Genomic DNA, 22,678 nt, shown 5'->3' with positions numbered 1-22,678 from the left:
CTCCCCAGCTCCGCCCCCGGCGCGGCCCCGCCCCGCCCGCTCCCGCGCCGCTGCCGCCGCGCCCGCCTTTCGCCACCCGCTCCGGTGCTCCCGGCCGCGGGCAGGGGACCCGAGGCGAGCCAAGCCGAGCTCGGCTGAGCCGAGCCCCGCCGCGCCGCGCCGGCCGCCCATGTGCCGTGCGCCGCCGTCCTGACCTCACGCACAAAGGCGGGCCGGGAGGCGACAGGCCGCGCCTGGCAGCGCCGCCCATGCACCGCGCGCAGCCCCCCGCGGCGGCCCGGCCCCGGCGGGCCATGAGGGCGGCGTAGCTCGGACACCGCCGCGCTCGGCGCGGCCCAGCCCGGCCCGGCCCGGCCCGTCCGGGGGCAGCCGCGAACCGGCGGCGGCGCGGAATGGCAGGAGGCGGCGGCGCCCTGGCGGGCGGGCGGGCGCCTCCCGCCGCTCGTGGTGCTGCTGGTGCTGCTGGTGGGGGCGGCGGGCGAGGAGATCAACGCCGAGGTGAGCGGGGGCTCCGCGGGCACCCCGCACCGCTCCCCGGTACCCCTGCACCTGCGGAGGGTGGGGCGGCGCCGGCGGGCGCAGGTGCAGGCGGGGCGGGGAAGGGCGCGGGTCCGGGCGGCCCCAGCCGGGCGCAGGGCTTGGGGAGGGGGGCGGGGGGGAAGGAAGCGCTTTGTGCCCGGCGCGGGAGGGGGTGAAAGGGCTTTTGATAAAGTCTCTGCTCTCCGCCACCCTTGTCCGGGGGAGAGGGGGTGCGGGGGTGAAAGGGATTAATGGATTGAACGTGTGTTTGGTTTGTTTGTTTTTTTTTTCTTTAAATGAAAGTTAAAGCGTTAAACCGGTTTTGGAAAGGAAAAAAAAAAAAAAAGATAGGGGGGCTAGGAAAAGGATCGGAATAGGAAACGGATTGGAGAACCTTGAAAAGAGGGCTTGGAAAAGGAAAAAGGCTTGGAAAAGGAAAAAGGCTTGGAAAAGGAAAAAGGCTTGGAAAAGGAAAAAGGCTTGGAAGGAATTTAGGAAAAAAAAAAAAAAGTTTTAAAAATTAAAAGGAAACCCCCCCAAAACGTAGGAAGTGAAAATAAAAAAAGGGAAAAGGGAAAAAGAAGTTACAAAAGACTAATAATAAAGATAAAAATAAAATGCAATTAGGGCAGACAAGAGGAGGCGGAGGCTGGGGCAGGAAGGAAGAGCCCCGGCGCGCCCCAGCCCCTGCACCCCCCTGCCCCCGCCCAGGGGCTGCGGCCCCGCAGGACAGAAGCCCCTTTGTGGGTGCAGGCCAGGGTGGGGGTCTCGGGCTGCAGGGAGGGCCCTGACCCCACATCCGTCTGCAGCTCCCGGGGGACACGGAGGGGATGGGCAGCCTGCAGGACGACTGGCCCCCTGCCAGTCCTGCTTTCTCCCTGGGGTCAAGGCATCCGGCAGCAGCCCCCCGGGAGCACCGGCTCCCCTTGCTGGGCAGGGCTGTATGCCCCACTGCCCACCGCTGCCTGCCAGGCCTGGGGTGGAATCAGGCAGGGGGAGGGGGTAGAATCAGGCAGGGGATGGATCTTTCCCCACTGGGGCCTCGGGGAGCTCCAGGTGCCCTGTGGGGCTGTTCCGTGCCGCGGGCTCACGCTGGGCTCTCCCGGCACAGGCATGGCTGCGGCTCTATGGGTACCTGCCACAGCCCAGCCGGCGGATGTCCACCATGCGCTCGGCTCAGACCTTCTCCTCGGCCCTCGCCGAGATGCAGAAGTTTTACGGCATCACCGTCACCGGCGTCCTGGACGAGGAGACCATAGCGTGAGTTTGTCCGTGTCCTCTTGCTCTCGCAGACAGCAGCTCTGCTCCCGGGCCCTTTGGCTTTTCTTGCCAGCCCTGCAGGCTCTGCCTGCATCTGGAAATGTGGGTGCTCTGTCTCCTGTGGGATTTGCATCTCTCCTCTTGGAGGCTGCACCCCTGCAGCCAGGACACCTTCCTTGCTGCCTGCGGTTGCTGTAACCCCTCAGGGACCTTGGCTGCGGTGGGCTGAGCCCTGACTCGGTGTCCTCCTTGCAGGTGGATGAAACGTCCCCGCTGTGGGGTCCCGGACCAGTTTGGGGCACGGACGAAGTCCAACATGCGGCGGAAGCGGTACGCGCTGACAGGGCGGCGCTGGAGCCAGAGCCACCTCACCTTCAGGTACCCAACACTGCCAGGGCTTCCCATCCCCCAGCCCACGGAGAGCCGTGGACCCCCCCTGCCGTGGACCCCCCCTGCGTACCGAGCGCTGCCCCGGGCCGTCCCTAATCAGCTCTGTATCCCCAGCATCCAAAACTACACGGAGAAGCTGGGTCGATACAACTCGTACGAGGCTGTCCGGCGAGCTTTCCGGGTGTGGGAGCAAGCCACGCCGCTGGTTTTCCGGGAGGTGGCCTACGAGGACATCCGGCAGAAGCGGAAGAAGGAGGCTGACATCATGGTGCTCTTTGCCTCTGGCTTCCACGGAGACAGCTCCCCCTTTGATGGCCTCGGGGGATTTTTGGCTCACGCCTACTTCCCCGGCCCTGGCATGGGGGGGGACACGCATTTCGACTTGGATGAGCCTTGGACACTGGAGAATGCGGATGTGTCTGGTGAGTTGAGGGTCAAGGAGGTGTGAAGGTGACCAGAGGAGCCTGGTGGCCTCCTGTGCTTGAGGGAAGGGGGCTGCACTGCTGTGGGCAGGAGTGGCAGGGAGAGCGACTCCACCACGGGTGATGCAGGCAGCTCCCTCTGGAGCACCCTTGTTGCAACAAGGGTGCTGGGTCCAAGGAACCACCCCATGCATGATGTCCCATACTCCCTCCTGCTGATGGTGCCTCTCCATGCAGGGAACAACCTTTTCCTGGTGGCTGTGCACGAGCTGGGGCACTCGTTGGGTTTGGAGCACTCCAGCAACCCCAGCGCTATCATGGCCCCCTTCTACCAGTGGATGGACACAGAGAACTTCCAGCTGCCCGAGGATGACCTCAAGGGCATCCAGCAGCTCTACGGTGAGATGAGTGGGGGATCAGCCCAGAGCTGGGATCCTGGGCATGTGCGTGGGGAAACTGAGGTACTGCTGGTCTGCCTCACCACATCCCTTCTCTTGCCTGTCCGATCCAGGTACCGCGGATGGGCACCCTCAGCCCACCAAGCCTTTGCCAACCGTGACACCCCGGAGACCTGGCAGGCCAGACCAGAGACCCCCTAAACCTCCCCCTCCAGGGAAACCAGAGCGACCCCCCAAACCTGGCAGCCCGGACCGACCGGACCAGTATGGCCCCGACATTTGCGACGGGGACTTCGACACGGTGGCGGTGCTACGTGGGGAGATGTTTGTGTTCAAGGTGCCTGCCAGGACCCCCTCTTACCCTTTCCCTGGGGAAGTGGTTGGTGCGTGGGTGGGAGGACCCCCAGGCAAGGAGCCTGGCACTGGGACCGTGTCCCTGTGTCCTCCCCATCCTCTGCCAACACCCTGTTTCTCACCAGGGCCGGTGGTTCTGGAGGGTCCGGCACAACCGGGTGCTGGACAACTACCCCATGCCCATCGGACACTTCTGGCGGGGCCTCCCTGGGGACATCGATGCCGCCTACGAGAGGCATGACGGGAAGTTCGTCTTCTTTAAAGGTGAGCAGGGAAGCTGGGTGGGAGGGCTGAGGTGGAGGGGAGGCCCCAGTGCCCTCTTCCCTCAAAGCTACTGAATCTTGATTGACTTCATCCCAATCCTGATCACCTCCTGAGCCAGAGCTGCTGCCTGATCCCAAGGGTCCAGGGTGGCTGCAGGTGTTAACCCTTGTCCCTGTCCAGGTGTGCACCTGCCACAGCTGCTGGGCAGTACTGTCTCATCCGTCTTCTCCATCTCCTCCCCCTCCAGGTGACCGCTACTGGATCTTCCGAGAAGCCAACCTGGAGCCCGGGTACCCACAGCCCCTGGTCACCTACGGGCAGGGCATCCCCTACGACAGCATCGACACGGCCGTCTGGTGGGAACCCACAGGGCACACCTTCTTCTTCCGTGGGGACAGGTGAGTGTGGATCCCTGCCCTGCTGCCTCCTGCTCCCTGGCAGGGGAGGCAATGTTGGGCAGCAGGGACCCCCCTGCTCCTCACCTGCTCCCCTCCTCCCTCCCCCAGATACTGGCGCTTTAACGAGGACACGCGCTCGGTGGACCCCGGGTACCCGAAGCCGATCTCTGTCTGGGTGGGCATCCCTCCCTCGCCCAAGGGGGCTTTCCTCAGCCCAGATGCCTGTAAGTAGAGGATGAGAAGAGGGGTGGGTGGCAGGGGGGGCCAGGGTATGGGGTCACCCCTCTGATGGCCTGGCCGCAGGGGATGGAGCTCGGGAGGGTGTCAGAGTGTCAGTGGTGAAGCCCTTTTCAAAGAGTTTCACCAGTCCTGGAGCAAAACCTGCTGTCTTGGGCATCTGCAGGGTGCCCTGTGCCTGCCTACTTACCCCTCGACTCCATCTCTCCCCCAGCATCCACCTACTTCTACAGAGGCACAAAGTACTGGAAATTCGACAACGAGCGGCTCAAGACAGAGCCAGGTTATCCCAAATCCATCCTACGGGACTTCATGGGCTGTCACACAGAGCTGGTCCCAGATCCCAATCCCCGGTGGCCCGATGTGGACCGACCCCCCTTCAACCCCGATGGGGACGGGCGGACTGAAGGTGAGGAGGAGGAGGAAGATGAGGAAGAGGAAGATGAGGATTACAACGAGGAAGAGGGCCAGCCAGGCAGGGATGTGGACGTGGTGGTGCAGATCGACGAGTACACGCGCACCATGAGCGTGGTCATGGTGCTGGTGCTGCTGGTGCTGCTGCTCTGCATCCTTGGCCTCATCTACGTCATCGTGCAGATGCAGAGGAAGGGCGCGCCCCGAATGCTCTTGTACTGCAAGCGCTCCTTGCAGGAGTGGGTCTGACCCTGGCTCCCTCCCCAAACCGCCCCTGCCACCATGGTGCTAAGATGGACCTGACACCCCCCTCCCCTTGTCCCCCACCACGGCCTCGGCTCCTCTACCCCATTGTTGCTTGATGGCTCCAGCCTCAGAAAAGGGGGATGCCCGACCCCCCCAGCCCCTCCAGAGCACCTGGGCTGGGACCGGGGATGGTCATGGGGGGGCTGGAGGGCATCCAGGTCCTGCCTGCTCCCCAGTGCCTGCACCTCCCCCCAGCCGTGACCCTCAGGCTGCCACCCATCACGTGCCTGCCTCTGCCACGGGGTCCCTGCAGGGTCCCTTCCTTCCGTGTGAGCCCGCTGGGGCTGGGCTGGTGAGCGGGCTGGGGGCTGCTCTCAAGTGCTGCGAGCTGGCAGGTCTCAGCCGCTGGCACCTGCAGTGGTGGGGAAGGGAGGGCTGAGCTCATGGCTGTGTTTCCTGTTGAACCGTGGGGATGCAGGGATGTGGTGCCTAAAGACAGCGTGAGCTGGGATACACTACCTTTGCAACCCCTCCGGGGCTCAGCTTAGCCTGGGCCCTGCTGCTGCCATGGGGCAAAGCCCTGGGGCACAGGGCAGTGGGCACGGCCGCCTTGTATGTCTATTAAACAGGTCGGGTGTGTGGAGAGCCGTGGTGCCATCCTTCCTGCCGCGGGGGTGTCGGGGAGGGGGGGGTCCTGTGCAAGATTTGGCAGAATTTTGTGGTAACAGGGGGGGCTTCTCTGGGGGCCACCCTGCCTGGCACCCCCAGAGAACTGAGTTCTGGGACAGGGGATTTGAGGAAGGGGCCAGCGTGGCCAGTGCTGTCCCTGCAGCAGCCCCTGCCCTGGGGCTGCCATTCTGGGGGGGGTCAGCTAAAGCAGCCCCCCACCCCCACCAGTGGACAGAGCGGCCTTTCAGCAGCTCCCACCACAGTGACAACGGCCTTGCTGGGAACACAGGGTGCCTTGTTCTCCCCCAGCCAGCACCATGCTTCGGCCCTGGGCGGCCGCCTCCTTCCCCGGGCAGGGCCGGCAGCAGCTGGGGGACCCTCCTGCAGCCACTTCAGCGGGTCCTTCAACTCCCTGTCCCCACTTAGCTCCGGCAAGTTTCCTGGGGGGAAGGGGTGGCCATATCCTGTCTCACCGCTGCTGTCGTGGCAGAGGAAAGCAGGAGGAGTCAGGACCGTTGCAGAGATCGGGGAAATAATCATGGGAGTGGGAAAGATTAGACCTGAGGGGTAGGAAACTGGCTGTATCTGGGGGAAAATGTTGCTCAGCCTTTGATGGGAAGAAAAGCCAAACTGCAGAGGCCACGGTGCAGATAGCAGTGTCCCTGCCTCTGCTGGTGAGGTGATGCTCCTGGGGTGGCAGCTGGAGTCAGGTTTGCTGTGGAGCTGCAGGTGCAGCCTTTGGGTGGGCAGCAGAGGCCTGGTGCAGTTGCTGCACTGGTGGGGAGGTGGCTGTGCCATGCTGGGTAAGGGGCTGGTGTGAGTCTGACCCGTCCCTGTAGGGATGACCTATGGATTTGGGGGGGCTATCACTGTGGGACTGGACTGCTTCCAGCATCCCCTCTAGCAGGACAGGGCCAGCACCTGTGCCCTGGATCTTTCCCCAGGGACTGGCACCTCTGTCTTGGTGCAGGGAGCAATAACCCATCCCTGACCTGCTCCCCTCACCCTGGTGCTCCAGCTGCTCCTCTGCCCCCATCCCCACCCTGCCAGCCCCCACTTCATGGAGGGGGATGGAGCCTTTGTGCTCCCCTCTTGCTTCCCCAGGGCCCAGAGCTCTTGGCTCAGTGCCCGAGACTGCTACAGCCACTTCCCGGCACTGAATTACCCTGATCCGCCCGGCCACTCTAATTACTGTAAAAGGGAAGGACTGATACTGGCTCTCACCCTGCCTTCCCGGTGCTGGTGGGGGAACCCTGTGGTCTGGGTCACCCATCCCCTGCCCTGGCCTCCTGGGCAGCGATTCCCAGCTATTAGCTGATTCCCTGGAAAACACGCTTGGCTCAGACTCAGCGCATCGCTGCAGCCAAGCGAGAAGTCAAAATCAGGGACAGAAAAACCCTGAGGAATCAGGGGGTGGGTGGAAAAAGGTCTCCAAATGGCTCTGGGCTGTTGTATTCCATCAGCCAGGCTGTGCTGGGTCACATTCCTTGGCTTTTAACTTCTTTCAGTTCGGTTTTGACCGTTTCGCCCACATTTGTGCTTGTGAGGGTCTTCCCCAGAGCTGAGGGAGGACCCACAGCTCTGCTGGGCCGGGAGCCATGGGGCAGCCTGGCACTCCGGCCTACCCTGAACCAGGGCCAGACTGGTACCAGGAGCTGCCAAAAGCCGTGAACCCGGCCAAAAGGCGAGGCAGGAGGGATTTGCGGCTCCCCACCCCCGCAAACGCTGCTCCAGAGGCAGGCGCAGATGCATTTCCCACGGCAGATGCATTTCCCACACTGGATGCACTTCCTATGGCAGATGCATTTCCAATAACAGATGTATTTCCCACGGCAGCTGTGTTTCCCCTCTCTCCTGGGGGTGCTGAGGGCTCGGCAGGGTGCAGGGCTGGGGACCCCAAAGCCTGGTGCCTGGAAAGATGCCTTGGCTCACAGGGAAAGCCAGGGCTAGCCAAGGATACCCAGGGCCAGATGCTCAAGGCCTACCTTCCCTGCCATGGCAGGGGAGGGGGCTCCTTGCTGATTCAGGGTGGGGACAGGAGCCAGGAGCAATTCCCCAGGGGAAATCAGAGATGCTGGGAGCAGAGGCCCAGGCTGTCACGGTTGGTGAGCTGGGACATCACTTCCCACCCCGCTCCTGCTTTTCCCCGGATGCTGCAGCGGAGCTGGTGCCAGGAGCCCAGGGCCATCTGGAAACAGTCATGGACAGCAGTGAAGGGACCCCGCTGGAGACAAAGCGCCACATTTCGGCAGCGCCCAGGCTCTCTGCTGGACCCTCCCACGCTGCCCTGCACGCCCACAGCGGGGTCAGCTCACCTCTGGCTGCCCACGGACACGAGACCCCAGGGAGGGCACCTGCTCTAAGAGACAGGGCTTTTGGTAGTGTGGGGGACTGCGAGTCCGGCTGAGCTTGGCCCTGGCGGGCACTGGACAGCCCTGCCAGGATCCACTCCCACCAGGCAGCTCCCAGCGTCCCAGAAATAGGATGGAGAAGCCTGACTTGGAAATGACCCTGGGAGCTCAGTGTCCTCCAGGCCCTGCCATGCTGGGCTGGCTGCTGGGGTGTGGGTGAGGGGGTGATCAGGGTGGCAGGGGCTCTCTCTGCCTTGTTGGCACGATCTCAGGAGAATCCTGCTCTTCCTCTGCAAGCCAGGGCAGGATCCCCTGTGCGCTGCTGAGGAGAAGACCCGGAAAGCAGAGAGGAAACCAAGCTCGGTGCAGAGGAAGAACTGGGGCTGGGATACAGTGAGGAGCTCAAGGTCGGAGGAAACAATGCTTGGGATGGAGGGAAGAGTCGCGGGGCCCTGGGAGGGGCTGAACCTGCTGCCTGTGCACACTACAGGCAGCACTGAGGCTCTGGGTGCTGTGTGGGGAGGGGTCATTGCCAGCACAGCCCCGCTCTGCGTGGGATGTGCCCACCAGCTGCACTGAGCTCGGCACAAGTGTGCACTGCTCGTGTCCATCACCTCCCCTCACACCCACCGGGCAGCCCCCAACCTGCTCCCCGGGGTGCTGGACCCTTCCACCTCAAGGAAAGGCATTTCTGGCGCTGCAAGGGCAACACATCAGGTGTGTTGAAGCAGACAGGCTGCAGGTCTGCGTCAGCACAACTCGGTGTCCATCATCTTCTCACCGCTAGTGGCTCTGAGGCTTTCCCCACTGCATCCCAGAGCAGTTACTGGGGTGCACAACTGCTCCAGCATACAAACAAAATCCTGCTTGGGTGGTCCTATTTTGCAGCCTGCCAGGGGAAGCTCTTACCCCTCTCCCACAGGCGCCAGCAGGGCAGGATTATCAGCTCACCCTGCATGCAGAAGTGGCCAAAGTCCCCAGCCCCGTCACTCAGTTTTCCTGGGTGGTGGCCAGTGGTAAAACTCAAAATAAATATTTCCCTTGCCTCCAGCAGTGCCCGCCCCATGCTAGACAGCAGCTGCAGAGGATTAATGTTGCCCTGGAGGGGTAATCCCGCTATAAAGATGACAACATTTGGCCCAAGATATCCAGGGAGTTGCAGAATGGACAAGGAGCAGATTTTGGCCCAGGTAATTTTTTGGCTCCTGCATATCACCTCCCTGGTCACAGCTCTGTGCTTCTGTGTTGGAACCCACTTGGTAGGAAGGAGACAAAGCATAAGGGGACAAGCACAGGCAGGGACAGAAGCCTGTACCAGTGTCCTGCCTCTCTGCTGGGCCAGACTCTCACCCAGGATGCTTCTGCCCCAGCAGCTGAGCAAATGGACAGAAAGCTTTCCAGGAAAACCCTTTCAATGGCTTCCCCTGCCAGTGGCTGCCACCTGCCCAGGCAGAGCCACTGGAGCTGTGGGATGTCCTGGCCTTGGCGTGCACCACCCAGTGACTGCCAGCTGCTCCTGCTCACTCTGAGCCTGCTGCTCCTGGCCCAACCCAGGGGAGGGTCACTCTCCCGTCCCTTGCTCCGAGGTGCTGCAGCTCCTGCACTCTGGTATTTCAGCACCCAAGCTTTCAAAGGGAAGCTTTGCCTTTGATGTAGAAAGCAGCTCCCAGCACTGAGGTCCTGATCAAAGAGCCCAAGTGCAGGACCTTGCCCCAGCCAATGGGAAAGTGAAAATCCAGTGCAGACAAGGAAAAACTCATCTCGGGGTGGGCCCTGCTCTGCCCAGGGTTGAAAACAGGGCTCTCTGCAAAGAAAGATTCCTTTCTCTCCCACTAGACAGGAACTGCAGCAAGGACTTAAGCAGGAAGGACCAGGCCACCCACAGAAAGGTGAATGAGGAGCTATTTAAGATCTTTTTCTGGGGGCTGCCTGCACTGAAGCAGGACTCCCCTCTGCTCACCCCCCACACCCAGCTGGGGCTGCCCCGGGAGCATGCAGGCAGCAGCAATCCATGAGGCAGATTCTGCACCCACATCCTTCATTCCTCCACTCTTTCCACGTAGGAGGATGTTGTGTCCCAGCCAGGTCAAGAGCCACGACCAAAGCAGTAAGGAGCTGGGCTCTCCACCACAGGAGTGTAGCTCATGCTACGTGTTACTGTAGGAAATGGCTGCTGACAGGATGTCTCTGACATTCTGACCCATTTGCCAGCAGCATCCTCTTCTCCTGCAGGGAGACTGACTGACTTCACCCACCTTCAGCGAGATGGTTAAAGTCTTGATGGGAGAGAGGGATCAGAAGAGGAAGATTGTTAAAGAATTCTGTGGAAGTCAACCGACCATCTGGCCCTCAAGGAAAGAGTCAGTATCTGATGATGCTCCAATTTGTGCAGCAAGTAAACAGGAAGATTCAGTATTTTGTTTTGCATTAAAAAATACACAGAGGGTCCATATGGATGTAAGGGTTTGTGGCTGGGAGTTTATTCCAGCAAATCCGCTGGCACAGCTCCTAGAGTTTGGGCAGCAGGGCCCATCTAATCTCTGCAGAGGCAGCCAGCTCAGGGCTCAGGGGAGCCCAGCCCCTCTTAACACATTAAGGTTGGTCACTCAGAGCGAGCCCAGCTCCTCAAGGACAAGGGGCAACTCCAGCACAGGCCCCAGCGGGGCAGGGGAAGGCAGCAGCAGCTGCTGGTGAGTGTTTGGCTGCCAAAGACAGCCAAAACCACACAGTGTGGGACAAGGGCTTGGGGAAAAGGATGCACACTTTACCCTGCCAAGGTCTGATGGATCCCCTCAGCAGCTCCCCCAGCTCTGGCACATTTTGAAAAACGTGGCAGGAAAGCCTGGCCATGGACTTCATTAAGGACAATCCTTGGCACGTGATACAGTGTGATTCCACTTAACAAATCTCAAGTGCAGCCAAGCCTTGACAAACGTCAACGCAAGATGGATGGTGCTTTCCCATGTGAGCTTCCTTGGCTGGGCTCCTTAGAGCTACCAAACTATCCAGCTGCTATAAAAATTGCAAGGGTCTTCTCCAGAAAGCCTTCTGAAGGTGCAGTCCAGCCCCACATGGCAGCACAGGGTCAGCACCTCCTTCCAGTTCCAGGCCTGTGAGCTCTGAGGGTGCAGGTGAGGCAGTGGGGGTTACAGGTGTCCAGTGGGGTCTGCACAGAGGATGCACAGGCATTCCAATCCTGTAAACCTACCTAAAGGTAGGGACTAGTGCTCAGGATTAAACCCAGACTAAAGCAAATGTCTCACAGCGAGTTCTCCTCCTCCTCCTGAGACAGAGCAGCTTTGTTCTATGGAGCAATAATGAAAGTGAAGTCTTCCCCATTCACTGCACAGCCCAGGGAAGGATCAGTCCCAGCCTTCAGTACCTACCTCTGGAGTATCCGTGGGGGGCTTGGCCCCAGGCAGGAAAGGCATCAGCTACTCCCAGACTCACCCCATTTCTGCTGGAGGTCTGCAGCCTCCCCTTTGCAAGCCTTTCCATAACAAAGGCAGATTGGTTTGAGGCAGGGAAGGGCAGCTTCAGCACAGGAAAAGACTTCCGCTCCTGTTAATGCTGCTTTGCTAAACCTCCCCTTTGATCCCCGGGGAAAGGGACAATTTGGCAGCTGGAAGACTATTGTGTGCCTCTTGCTGTAAGCAGCAACTAAAGGCTTGTTTGAGAGCTGGAATGAGTTGGTAACTGCACAGCCAACAGAGCTGTGCCCTAACAGGCAGGTAAGACTAATTTGTCACCACCGGGGAAAATGGCTTCCAGTAATGAGAGAAGGAAAAACCCATTTCCATGTACTAAGAGTGAACAGCGTCATAGGTGGAGTACCACAAACTTCATGGACTGGGGGCAGGTTCTGTCTTCTCTGTGGAAACCTCACTATTTTTCCTCTCTCCAGATTGCTGCTGTTCATGTGTGTGCTATCCCTTACACAGTGAGGCTGCTGATCAAAGTCACATTGAGAGGCAAATTCTAACATCTGGGTTCTTCAATTCCTCGGCACTTTCTGAAGGCATTAACGTGTGCAAGTTAAAGGATCCATCAAAGGAGGAAGAAGCCAGAAGCAGACTTACAGAGTCAAATGTTTAATAATGTTTCAAGAACAAGTATTACATCCATATTTAGAGCATATATAAGAGACAGAAAACAAGGAAATAGAAAATAAAATTGGTAACTTTAAGAGGGTACACTTAACTCCGTAATTCCTGCTGAATCCCCTCTTTGGAGGCACAGTGGCCACCTTGAGCAAGACAAGACTGGGTACCAGGCCACCTGCAGTGTTTAGGCTCAGCACTTTAGGAACAGCCAGGAAAACTCTGACTCTGTACAACTCCCACGCCAACAACATCTCTTCCCAACATGGTGTTATTGCTGGACAGAGCAGGGAGAAGAAAGAAGACACTTACTAGACTTGGCAGCACCAAGACAAGGGTACTGGGAGAGCTCCAAGCACTCCCCAGACACCTCTGGGAGGTTGCTACAGCCCAGAAGGCAGTGACAGGTTCCCCAGAGGTGTTACCTACAGTTAACACTGCCTTCTACCTCCCACTAAGATCAGCCCCAAACATCCCCCCTCAGCAGCTTGAAATTTTGCCCAGGAAACTTCCCTGCTGAAAGAAGGGCCTGCACTGGGACAGGCTGGCCCTGGCAAAGAAGGTGCATCCTCACAAGCCTCAGTATTACTGCCAATATGCCAGCATGTTCACTCCTCTCCCACCACTGCAGGAGCAGAGCTTGGCACCTCCTCCTGATGGGCAGCCATGGCCTTGTCTGTCCCCTTCCCACCTCATGGCACCACCGTCTGCACTGGGCAGGGGAAAGACCAGAGGGGGCTCAGTTTGGGATAGAGGGACACAAACACCATCTCTCCTGGAAGACAACTGTGGAGCTGCAGCTGCTCTGAAGAGCAAAGCTGCTGAGCTGAGTCACGGGTGAAAGCTCTGGAGAGATGCCGGGAAGCTGCAACCCTGCCCAGAGTCCTTCAACGGGAACGGGGAGGACATGGGGAGCAGTTGAACAGCTCACCCTGCTCCTAGATGGGAATGACAATTTCCATGTGTTTGGCAGGAAAGCTACCCAGCAAGGCACCCCTGACAGACTGCTCACCCTGGCAACAGAGAGGGTGCTCCCCGGCTGGCGGCCAAAGCTCTGCTGCTAGAAGAAACTCTGGATTGCGAAGGCAGCAGGAGGAGGAAGAGGAATGCTAGTCGGGCCCAGCTGCTGCTCCCACCCTCCTTGCCCACAGCTAGCTCACCTTGGCCTTGTTCTGGACAGGCAGATACAGCTTGAACTCAGCTGGGAGCTCATCCTCTGAGTACAGCCGGTCAGAGAAATACACCCGTCGGATGCGACAGTTGGCATGGATCTGAGAGTCAAAACAAAGAGTGCATTTTCCATATGCTCTTTTCACATCCAGCTTTGCTGTCGTGCAGCAACACAGATTCCTTGGCTCAGCAGCTGGAGATCTACCTCACTGCCTCTCTCTGAATCTGACAGGGCAGCAGAGAAATGCTGGCCTGTACCCTCTGCTTTGCGTTAGATGCCCTTTCCAGTGATGCACAACTGGCTTAAGAGCTTTGGCAAAGCTGGCAGATCTCTGCCAACTGAGATCTGCCTCAGTTGCTAAAGGGATTCTTTGCTGTGAACCCACCTCTGCTTCACTGTTATCAGCACTTGCCAAAACACCCACAGCCTCATCCTGCTGCATTTTTAACACTCCCACTTCAGGGCCTGCCTAAGGTCAGGAACGAGCCTGTCCAGTCTGCGCTGCTTCCACTATCAGCTGGCAGTGAAGGAGTCTCTCTGGCCCCCACCATGAGCATGTGAGAAGGCAGACAAATCCCACCTGACTGCCTGTACACTTCTGGGCAGTCCTGCAAAGAACTGCAGCAATCCCCTCGTACTAAGGAACAGCCATGCTCTGCACATGGGCATTCCTCAAAATAACACCGGACAGAGCAAACGTGAATCCCTAGCATATGGAACAAGTTCTACATCCTCAGCAGGAACAAACACTGCATTAGCTCTGGTACAAGGTGAAGGCAGGGCCACTCCACTACCACCAGAAAATAAGCTTGACCAGGGATATGTACGGTCTGTACACTCTGGGTCTTTCCCATCCAGGCTCCCATTTGGCCAGTCACTGTCTGGCCTATCTGGACAGTAAGGCAGCACACAACTAATTCCCAGCAGACCTCCACCTTCACGGCATGTCACAGGGAACTGCAACTCTTACCCTAACCAACAGCCAGCCAGAGAAACAAGAAGGAAATGGGGTCCTTCATCCCAGTCTAGTCCAGTGAAGTGATGCCGCAGTTGGGCCAAGAGCAGAGCTGGCAAAGGAACCACTGAAGGGCTAAACCTGGATTCCCAAACTGCTGTCCCAGCCGCTGGATTCTGCGGGCAGGACGTGCCCGCGTCTCACCTGAACTCGGAGGGTCTCGATGTAATTCGTGCCGTAAGCGCGGCGCGTGAAGTCCGACAGGTTGAACTGGATTTGGTTCCAGCCGTCGTCCAGCCGCATGGGCATGGTGCAGATGAAGGGCTTCACCCGCGTCGTGCTCTGGTAGTTGCTCGCCCGGAAGCGCCGGCGAACGTTCTTATCATCCAGCACCTGGGGCAAGCAAGGCAAGGCTGAGCCAGGCATCGGGGTCCCCGACTCCCCACGGCAGCTCTACCCCGTCTTTCCAGAGGGGCTCTCCTACTCCCACACCCTCCACTTCACAGCAGAAGTAATTTTAACACAGGAAACAGACCCGCTTTCAGGAACAGCAACAATGTGCTTGTGAGCTGACTGATGCCCCCACAGCAGAAGACCTGACACATCACATGGCCAAGAAAGCAAAACTGTTTTGGGGATCACTCACTGCCTGGGACAAGTTCCAACACAAGACTGCAGGCTCTCTGGCGCCTTCCTCACTGGTCCCTGGAGGGGCCTCCCCACTGCACACTCCTCACCTGCACTTCAAAAGTGAAGTATTTTTTCAGGTTCTTGATGATCATCACTAGGAAAGGTAGTTTGATGCCCAGGGTCTTCTTTGGGTCAGCAGGGCACGTGATGTACGTGGTACTGAGAGGAGAGAGAAAAACCACTTTAGGATTTCACACAGCACAGAGTGCACAGCCTCAGGCAACCCAAGTCTCTCCCTTGGCCCAGTGGAGCCTTGGAGAACAGGCAGAAATGGATAACTGTGATCATAAGATCTCAGCAGCAACCAGGGCTTCCCGTAACAGGAGGGAGAGATTCAGAGGTAGCTGCAGGAGAACAAAATGAAAGGTGCAAAGAACGCATTTCAAATCCCACTTTTCTCACCCAGGGCATGAAACACCTTCCTCGAGAGCTTCACCTCCTCAGTTTCAAGGCCATGTCAGCACTGTTTCTTAACACAGCCTCCTCCTACCCTTGACTTAACAGGTAGAGCCCTCCAGAGCACAGCAGAGGCCCTGTGTGCTCTATATGGCTGGTAAAACAGAGGTCACGAGCCCCAGAAGTACACGTCACGCCTGGCAAGTTCTCTATCAACACTTCTTGGAGGAAGAGAAGTGTTGGCTCAGCCTGTCTGCAGGAGAGGAGTCTCCACTGCCCTTATAAGGAGCGCCCTGCTCTGAATCACCCCTGGAGAAGCCTTGGAGATTCTGAGCCCGCTCACGGAGCTGGCGTCTGTCTCCCGGGTCGCTGGAGACGAGGTTGCTAAGTGAAGCACCATAAGCAACTCCCCTCATAAATCTCCCTTTGATCTTCCTGCCGTAGGGAGAGCAGCCATCACGTGGGGAGAGCAGCAGAGCAGGCCCAAGACAAGAGAAGATGCAGCAGACAGTGCTGCTTTCTGAGTAACTGGCAGCTCTGACTAGGACTGGGTATCAAACATAGCTTTTATTCCCTTCAAGTGAGGGAAAAATAATGGGAGTTTATTTTTTATCCCTTAGGCCCATTGGGGATGAGAGAGAGCTCTACAAACACATCTAGGAAAATGTATGGTACAGGGCCACAGAGGAGCGTCAGTGATCTAACCCCAGTCCTTCAATTTATTGACAAAGAGATTGCAGTAGAGTTTGAAAGTGATGTCTGGTGGGCACTGACAACTTTCACTCTGCCCAAGGGCAGAGTGTATCCCCCACCCAGGGCACACCAGGGCAGAGGAAGATGCCTTCTCCTACCTGACATTTGTTCCTTCAATCTCCAGCACCAGTGACTGAATGTCATTGTCTGTGATTCGCTTGATGTGGCCATTCCGCACCTGGAACAAAAGCGGGGCAGACAGCACAGACGTTACGTGAGGGGGAAACAAGAGGCACACACAGCTCCACTGAGAGGAGGAAAAAGATCCCAGGAGGACTCATATACATTCACTTGGCTCCTATTCTCCTGGACTTTGCTGCTTCCAAGGCTTTGATCACCGCCCCAGAGAGCCAGGACTCCAAGCACGAGTTTATGGCCCAGCACGTACACTGAGTGCAAGACTTTCATCTATCCAAATATGCTACAGCGAACACAAGGGACTCAAGCCTTGTGCTAGAGGCCCAAATAAACAAACATAAAAGTGTCAGAGCAAGATCAAACTTGAGTGGAACAAAGGGTAAAAACAAGTAAGAGCAGCAGAGGGGCAAGCAAAGGGAGCCACCAGCCAGCCACTGGTCACCAAGGGGACTTAGTCTCTACTGCTGGGCATGGCCAACTAACTGCCTTGGGGAAGAGTTGGACCACATTGGAGCTTGGTCACAATCCTTCATAATTACAGCACACACAAGCACAGAGCCATCACTGCTCTCCTGAGGGGCACAGGGATTTGGCTACTCAGAGGCAGCCAGCTCCCCACAGAGCTCAGGGAGGCCAGGGCTGGAACCAGGAGCCAACACAAATTCATTTTTCTCCACAAGCAATATGGCTGAATCCCAGGGTCTGAGGATTTATTTTTTTTAATGAAGCTGCTCACTTCCCATCAAATTTATCTCCATTTAAAAGGCACTTCTGCTAATTAAGCCCTCTGCTCTCGCCCAATGCTGGATCAGCGAATTGCAATGCTCCTTCCGGCTCCATGAATTAATTTCTTTAGAACCCATCACCGCTGCTGATATAAAGGATACATTAAGCTTCTAATGGGATGGTTCCAGTCACGAGCCACAAAATGATTTACAGGTTCAGCAATTCATCTTCAAAATTCATTTCTTCAGAGAGACCTGCCTGTCTCTACATTAAGCACTTTCAAGAACATCAGCCAGGATCACCCGCCTGCTGCTGCTAGGCACGAGAGCGCAGCTCACCCTGTCAGGCTGCTCTTAACTCTGCTCAGATACTTCCAGAAAACACTAAGCTTGCAGAGAGGATCCTGACAGGATAACCCTATTTCTCTACCACACTCCTATGGGTTTATAGGTCTGTCAGGAAAAACTCACTGAATGGAGGTCTGGACAAGCTGCCTTTAGAAATGTTTGTTTGGGTTTTTTTTTAAAATCACCAGAAGCAGAAGCCCCACGTGCATCTATCTGAAGCAGCGATTGGCATATGGGAAATTAAATCCTGGAAGCCACAGGGATACAGCATGCAGAATGAACACTGGGAAATAACCTTGCCTAAGGAGGTGAGAGTAGTGTGCAACAAAGCCTCCCTCTGCATCACATAAGAGCTGTCACCAAAGCTGTGCAGAGCTTATGGATCCACAGAGGGGAGAGGGTTCAGGCTTGGGTTTCTCTGGAGAGGACAGTAATAGAGAAAACAGCTACACATGCTTTAAAACAATCAGTCAGCAGTGCTTCTATCTGCATCCAGGTCCCTTTCCTTAGCCTGTGAAGGCTTTCCTTCCCCAGATCACAGGGACAATGAAAAGGGACAACTCTTCCTCAGTGTCACCAGGAATGGGATGAAAGACAGCAGAAAAGAGAGGAGATAAGTACAAAACAGGCCCAGGCTTGCCCCTACCTCACAAGAGCTCAGAAATATAAGATTTCAGAAAATGTTAGAAATCTAAACAAAACACTTGACATTTCTACTTGGCCAATATTTTCTAAACATCTTAAGTCTAAGAGGGTGGATTTTTCAAGCTGAGAAAAAGGGTAACAGCCCTGTTAGAAAACAAAAGTTCTTCAAACGCTTACTATCCCCTGAATCAGGATGACTGGAAAGGTACTTGCTGTCTAAAGATAAACAGGAAAAAGATTTTCAGATGCCAACCTCAAAACTCACAGGGTTTGGAGGGAGTAGCAGCTTCACTGACAGTTGTGTCTGAACATATATAATTCTTAATGCTGCTGTTGCTGCCAGCAACACTGTTCAAATGTAACAAAGGCAAAAGGAAAAGCAGCAAGGAGCAATCCTCCCCAGGCCCAGACACGACCCCACGGTCCAGTCCGAGGCTGCTCCCGCATCGTTGCCAGTCACCCTGTTGTCAGGTGATGGGCTTGTGGTGGCAACAGCAAGCTGGCCATCATCCAGCCTGCCACAGGCACACCCTCACCTGGGACAGGCCAGTGCTTCTCAAAGCCAGTGGTGGGTCCAGAACAGGCATGAGGCCCTTGTGCCACCTCTCTCCCCAAGAGGCAAATGGGGGAGTGCCCTGACCTGGCTCTGGGTGCACAGCAGGTTTGGGGAGGAGCTAACAGCACCTGCTGAGATCTGGGGCAGCCCAGATAGAAACTAATGAGTCAGAGAAGTGCAGCAGGAGAGGACCCCACGATGCTCACAGGGACTTGATCCTGCCAATCTCCTCAGGGAACTGCTGCCTGCATCCTGGTGACACATGTTTGACCTTCAGATGGACATCGAATGCTGACCCTGTGATGTCCCAGCAACACCTGGAATTGCTAATGATGCTCTGTGTCAATGTGCCAGCAGAAGGAATATGGAGAAATTAGCAAGAGGGTCAATGGGTTTGACAAGATTCAAACCATTCCCATCTGCCCTGCAGAAAGGTTCCAGCAAGTCATGTGGAGACTGGTCAGTGTGTCTCCACACAGCAGAGGGGTCGTGGCGGCAGGACACTGAAGGAATAACCAAAGGACTCTGAACAGTGAAGTGCTGGAATGCAAACAGGAAACACCTTGGAAACACGTCTCCAAACCAGGCACATGCAGCACTGGAAGGCAGAGCACAGCACTGGAAGGCAGGAGAGCACAGCCCAGCAGGTATCGGCTCTCTGTGGATGAAGCTGAAATAGGAACTTCTGCCTGCAGGGACAGTGGGGCAGTCACTGCGCTCTTTCCAAGGCCTGGACACTTCTGTCCTGCCAGAGTCCCCTGAGACAGGTGGCCAAAACTGGTTGGGCTTGGCAGAGTTTGCAGCCAAGGCATGCCTAGGGCTTACCCACAGCCCCTGAGGGAGAAGGGAGAGAAGGCAAGGACTGCATCCTACTACTTACAGGGAATTTACAAGTGCTTACAACAAGGAGAGGCTTCCAATGCCCCATTCCTACACCTGTGTCAAATGAAGAAGCCTCTACTTCACACCATCAGCACAAGCAGGGCACATTCTGCTAGGGATGAAAAATAAATGGTTTTACCCATGTCACAAAAGCCTGAAATTCCTTGAGACCCCCCCAAAAAAACAGAAATCACAGTCTGCTGGTATTTTTTGACTAATCCAGTAATCTAGGGCATTCACCTAGGACACAGGAGAACATCAAACCCCCTGTTTCTGATTCTCACCAAAATGACAGGGGTATTTCATGCACTGCTGAACAGAGCAGGGTAATCCTCACAACAGGCACAGCCAAGCTGGCCGTGCTTCCTCAGGACAGGAGGAGCACCTGCACACAGCCCTGCTGTTCCTGAGGCTGCAGGGCTGCCACAGGGCAGTGCCAGGTGAGCCCAGCCACACACAAGCCCTACAGCCAGCAATGCACATCCAGCTGCTGTTCTCTGGAACAGCAGTGCTAATTTTTCATCAGCGTTTTCAGGCCAATCCAGTGACTACTGCAGCTGAAGGGATCACTGCTGACATCCACCCTGCAAGCAGAGCTCCCACCAGCTACTCACAATCCTCACAATCTCAAGGGTGTCACCCTGCACAGGACAATTCACATGGGAAGGTGCCTCAGGACATCTCTAGTCCAACCTCCACCTCCAAGCAGGGTCAGCACAGACTGATCATGGCTTATCCAGTCTGGAGGCCATGCCACATCCCTTTGTCTAAGAGTCTTTAATGTGTCCTGTCCTCACGTCAGCCAAACAAGCTGCTGATCCTTTTCCAAAGTCACGAATATTTGTGCAAAACACATGCACACAGCCAGGCTGTGTGAGGCACCCCAGTTCTTCAGAAACCTGTGGGGGTACCCACTGATGGGAAACAGGATGGGTCCGTGCTGCCTGTCCCCCCATCCCATGACTTCTAAATGCTCACAGGAGCCCACTCAGGTCCACCACCACTGCTGTCTGAGCTGCCTTGGGGGCTTTTGTCCCTGCCGAACCCACAGGAAACTCAGCTTAGACTCAAGCACAAGTAACCAAATATAGGTTGTAGCCTTGAAAGAATGTAACAAGCGTTTTGCAGAAACACTCTAAGGCAGCAACACAACCAGGGGTGGTTTGTGAAGAAGGGAAGCAACAAGTCTCAACACCTGATGAGGGCTCCTTGATGCAAGATAGCCCGGAGAAAGCAGGGGACCCTCAGCAGAACCACTCTAGAAACTGACAGGAGGGAGAAACAAACAGATGAGACGTTCACTTCTCCTACACCCTAAAAGCTGCCACGCAGCCCACCTCTGCATGCCTTTGGCAAGCCTGTTTGGAAGACGGGTCACGCAGCAGGGCAGACCCCCACCTTGGCCCCAGCAGCTGCCATGGAGGAGCTGCCACTCGCAGCCAAGGGGCCTTGGCATCCCGCTGCCTGTGGCCAGCGCTGGACACTTTTGTAGCCTCTTACAGTTTGCTGCAGCTCCTGGTAAGGTGCTGGCCCTTCTGCCCAGCATGGAACCAGAGAATCAATCAGGTGTGAAAGGACTTTGAGATCATCGAGTCCAACCCATGACTGAAGGCCACCATGCCATCCACTAGACCCTGGCACCAAGTGCCACGTTCCTTGGACACCTCCAGGGACCGCGATCCACCACCTCCCTGGGCATCCCATTCCAATGCCTAATCGGCCTCTCTGTGACGAAATTCCTCCTGAAGTCCATCCTAAACCTCCCCTGGCGCAGCTTGAGGCCATGCTCTCTCATCCCGTGGCTGGCTGACGGGGAGAAGAGACTGACCCCCCACCTGGCTACGAACTCCTTTCAGGCAGTTGTAGAGAGCCATAACGTCACTCCTGAGCTTCTTATACTCTTATTTTAGAAAATACTCTTCTAATAACACATCCCCTCCAAAACACCTCGGGGACCCCCGGGCCTGGGGGGTCCCGGTAACCCGTTCCTGGGGGTCCCGGTCACCCGGCCGCTGCAAGCTCAGCCTGGGTGGGCTCCCTAGAGCGGCCCCACGGTTTGCCCGGAGCCCCCTCGGTCGTTCCCGGTGGCCCTGGGCCTGCACCGGGAGGCTGAGGCGAGCGGCCTCGCCGCTCCCCGGGCAGGGCCGCGCCGCTCCCCGGGCGCCGGCGGCTCACCTTCTTGTCCCAGATCTGCAGGGGTTTGCTGCCGATGCTGTAGAGCACCGAGAGGAACCCGCTCTGGAAGGTGTTCTTGAACATGCCGGGGCCGGGCGGGCCGGGCCGGGCCGCGGCCGCCGCTGTGCCAGGACACGGCCGATCCCTGCGCGCCGCCGCGGCGTCACCGAGGAACTGCTCCGGGCCGCCCCGGATCCACTTCCCGGGTGGCGCTGTTGTGGAGGCGCTGCCATGGCAACAGGGCCTGTCCTCCCTTCGCCCGGCAGGCCTGCTGGAGCCGTGCCCGGCCCCTGAGCACATGGGCCTTATGGGGGGGGGGCGCTGCTAAAACATCCCAGCTCCCCACCCTGCAGTTCACCACCCTCAGTCCAAGGGCAACGCTGTGGTTTGCTGTTCCCAAGGATGCTCTGTGCCCCTTTAAGCGTCCCTCGGCCTGCGCCCTGCGCTTTCATCCGGGGGGGTTCTGTTCCTCCCCGTGCTGGTTTTTACAAGGCTGGAGCGCGGGGATGGTGTTTGTTCCACTTCGTCGCTTCCTTTAGCCCCACTAATTCCCAGATGCCCAACCTTCCCTTGTCCCAGCAGGTGACACATCCTGCCCTCCCTCCCAGTCCTGGTGCTGCCAGGAGCAGCCCGTGAGCAGCAGCAGGTACACACACCTGCTGGAATTCCCGTGTGATGCCAGCAGCTCCACTAAAACAGGAGTGGCCAAAGCTCATGGAATAGCCCTGCCCCTCTGGACCTGAATTTTTGGGGAGCACTACCGTGAAGTGAGAGTTCCGGAAAGCAGCTCCTCTCCCTCCCAAGCTGTTTCCTGGCTCGTGTCTTCCAAGGCACGACCAGGCCCTTTCCGGTACCCTCTGTGGCCAAGGGAAAGGCAAACAGCGTTGATGGAATGGAAGGGAAGGATGTTTCGGTCACACAGTGGTGGTGGGCACATCCCACCCTCTGTCAAGCCATTTCCCAGTCCTCTGGTGCCACACAGGCTGGATCTGGCTGCAGCCAAGGGCTCAGAGCTCTCTGTGCCACGCACCAATGCTGCACTCCCAGGGATGTGCTGGTGCTGGAGTCTACTGCCTTGCTAGGTCAGAAACCACTGGGATGTCTGGAATCCCCTGCCTTCCCGAGGAGCCTCCTGAGCATCAGCCGGTGCAGGAGGTTTGTCCCTGTACAGCATCGTGCTTGCTGTCATGGTGGAATCCCTCAAACAGCATTTCAGGCCAGA

At 57.2% G+C, this 22,678-nt stretch overlaps 2 protein-coding genes across 3 annotated transcripts; one reads left to right on the top strand and one right to left on the bottom strand.

Annotated features, from left to right (window-relative positions):
• The first annotated feature begins 343 nt into the window (after positions 1–343).
• On the top strand, positions 344–5,545 carry MMP15 (matrix metallopeptidase 15). The gene is made up of 10 exons (XM_050311315.1): positions 344–498; positions 1,631–1,779; positions 2,035–2,157; positions 2,284–2,591; positions 2,829–2,990; positions 3,103–3,326; positions 3,469–3,607; positions 3,855–4,005; positions 4,114–4,229; positions 4,457–5,545. Exons 2-10 carry the CDS (start codon positions 1,676–1,678, stop codon positions 4,903–4,905), a joined length of 1,776 nt encoding a protein of 591 aa, XP_050167272.1. The 5' UTR covers positions 344–498; positions 1,631–1,675; the 3' UTR covers positions 4,906–5,545.
• A 6,452-nt stretch (positions 5,546–11,997) lies between these two features.
• Positions 11,998–21,622, bottom strand: CFAP20 (cilia and flagella associated protein 20). 2 transcript variants are annotated; one of them, XM_050311338.1, is made up of 6 exons: positions 21,457–21,622; positions 16,086–16,165; positions 14,886–14,997; positions 14,353–14,541; positions 13,183–13,293; positions 11,998–12,299 (listed from the first exon to the last, which is right to left on the bottom strand). In XM_050311338.1, exons 1-6 carry the CDS (start codon positions 21,538–21,540, stop codon positions 12,294–12,296), a joined length of 582 nt encoding a protein of 193 aa, XP_050167295.1. In that variant the 5' UTR covers positions 21,541–21,622; the 3' UTR covers positions 11,998–12,293. The 2 variants fall into 2 exon arrangements, with proteins under 2 accessions (XP_050167295.1, XP_050167294.1); XM_050311337.1 differs by lacking the exon at positions 11,998–12,299 and having other exon boundaries at positions 13,174–13,293.
• Positions 21,623–22,678: the final 1,056 nt, after the last annotated feature.

Source organism: Myiozetetes cayanensis, unplaced genomic scaffold (assembly GCF_022539395.1).
Source record: "Myiozetetes cayanensis isolate MyiCay16 unplaced genomic scaffold, myiCay2020 scf16, whole genome shotgun sequence".
Taxonomy (NCBI): domain Eukaryota; kingdom Metazoa; phylum Chordata; class Aves; order Passeriformes; family Tyrannidae; genus Myiozetetes; species Myiozetetes cayanensis.
Note: the sequence above shows the minus strand (reverse complement) of the source record. Positions and strands in the feature narration are given on the sequence as shown.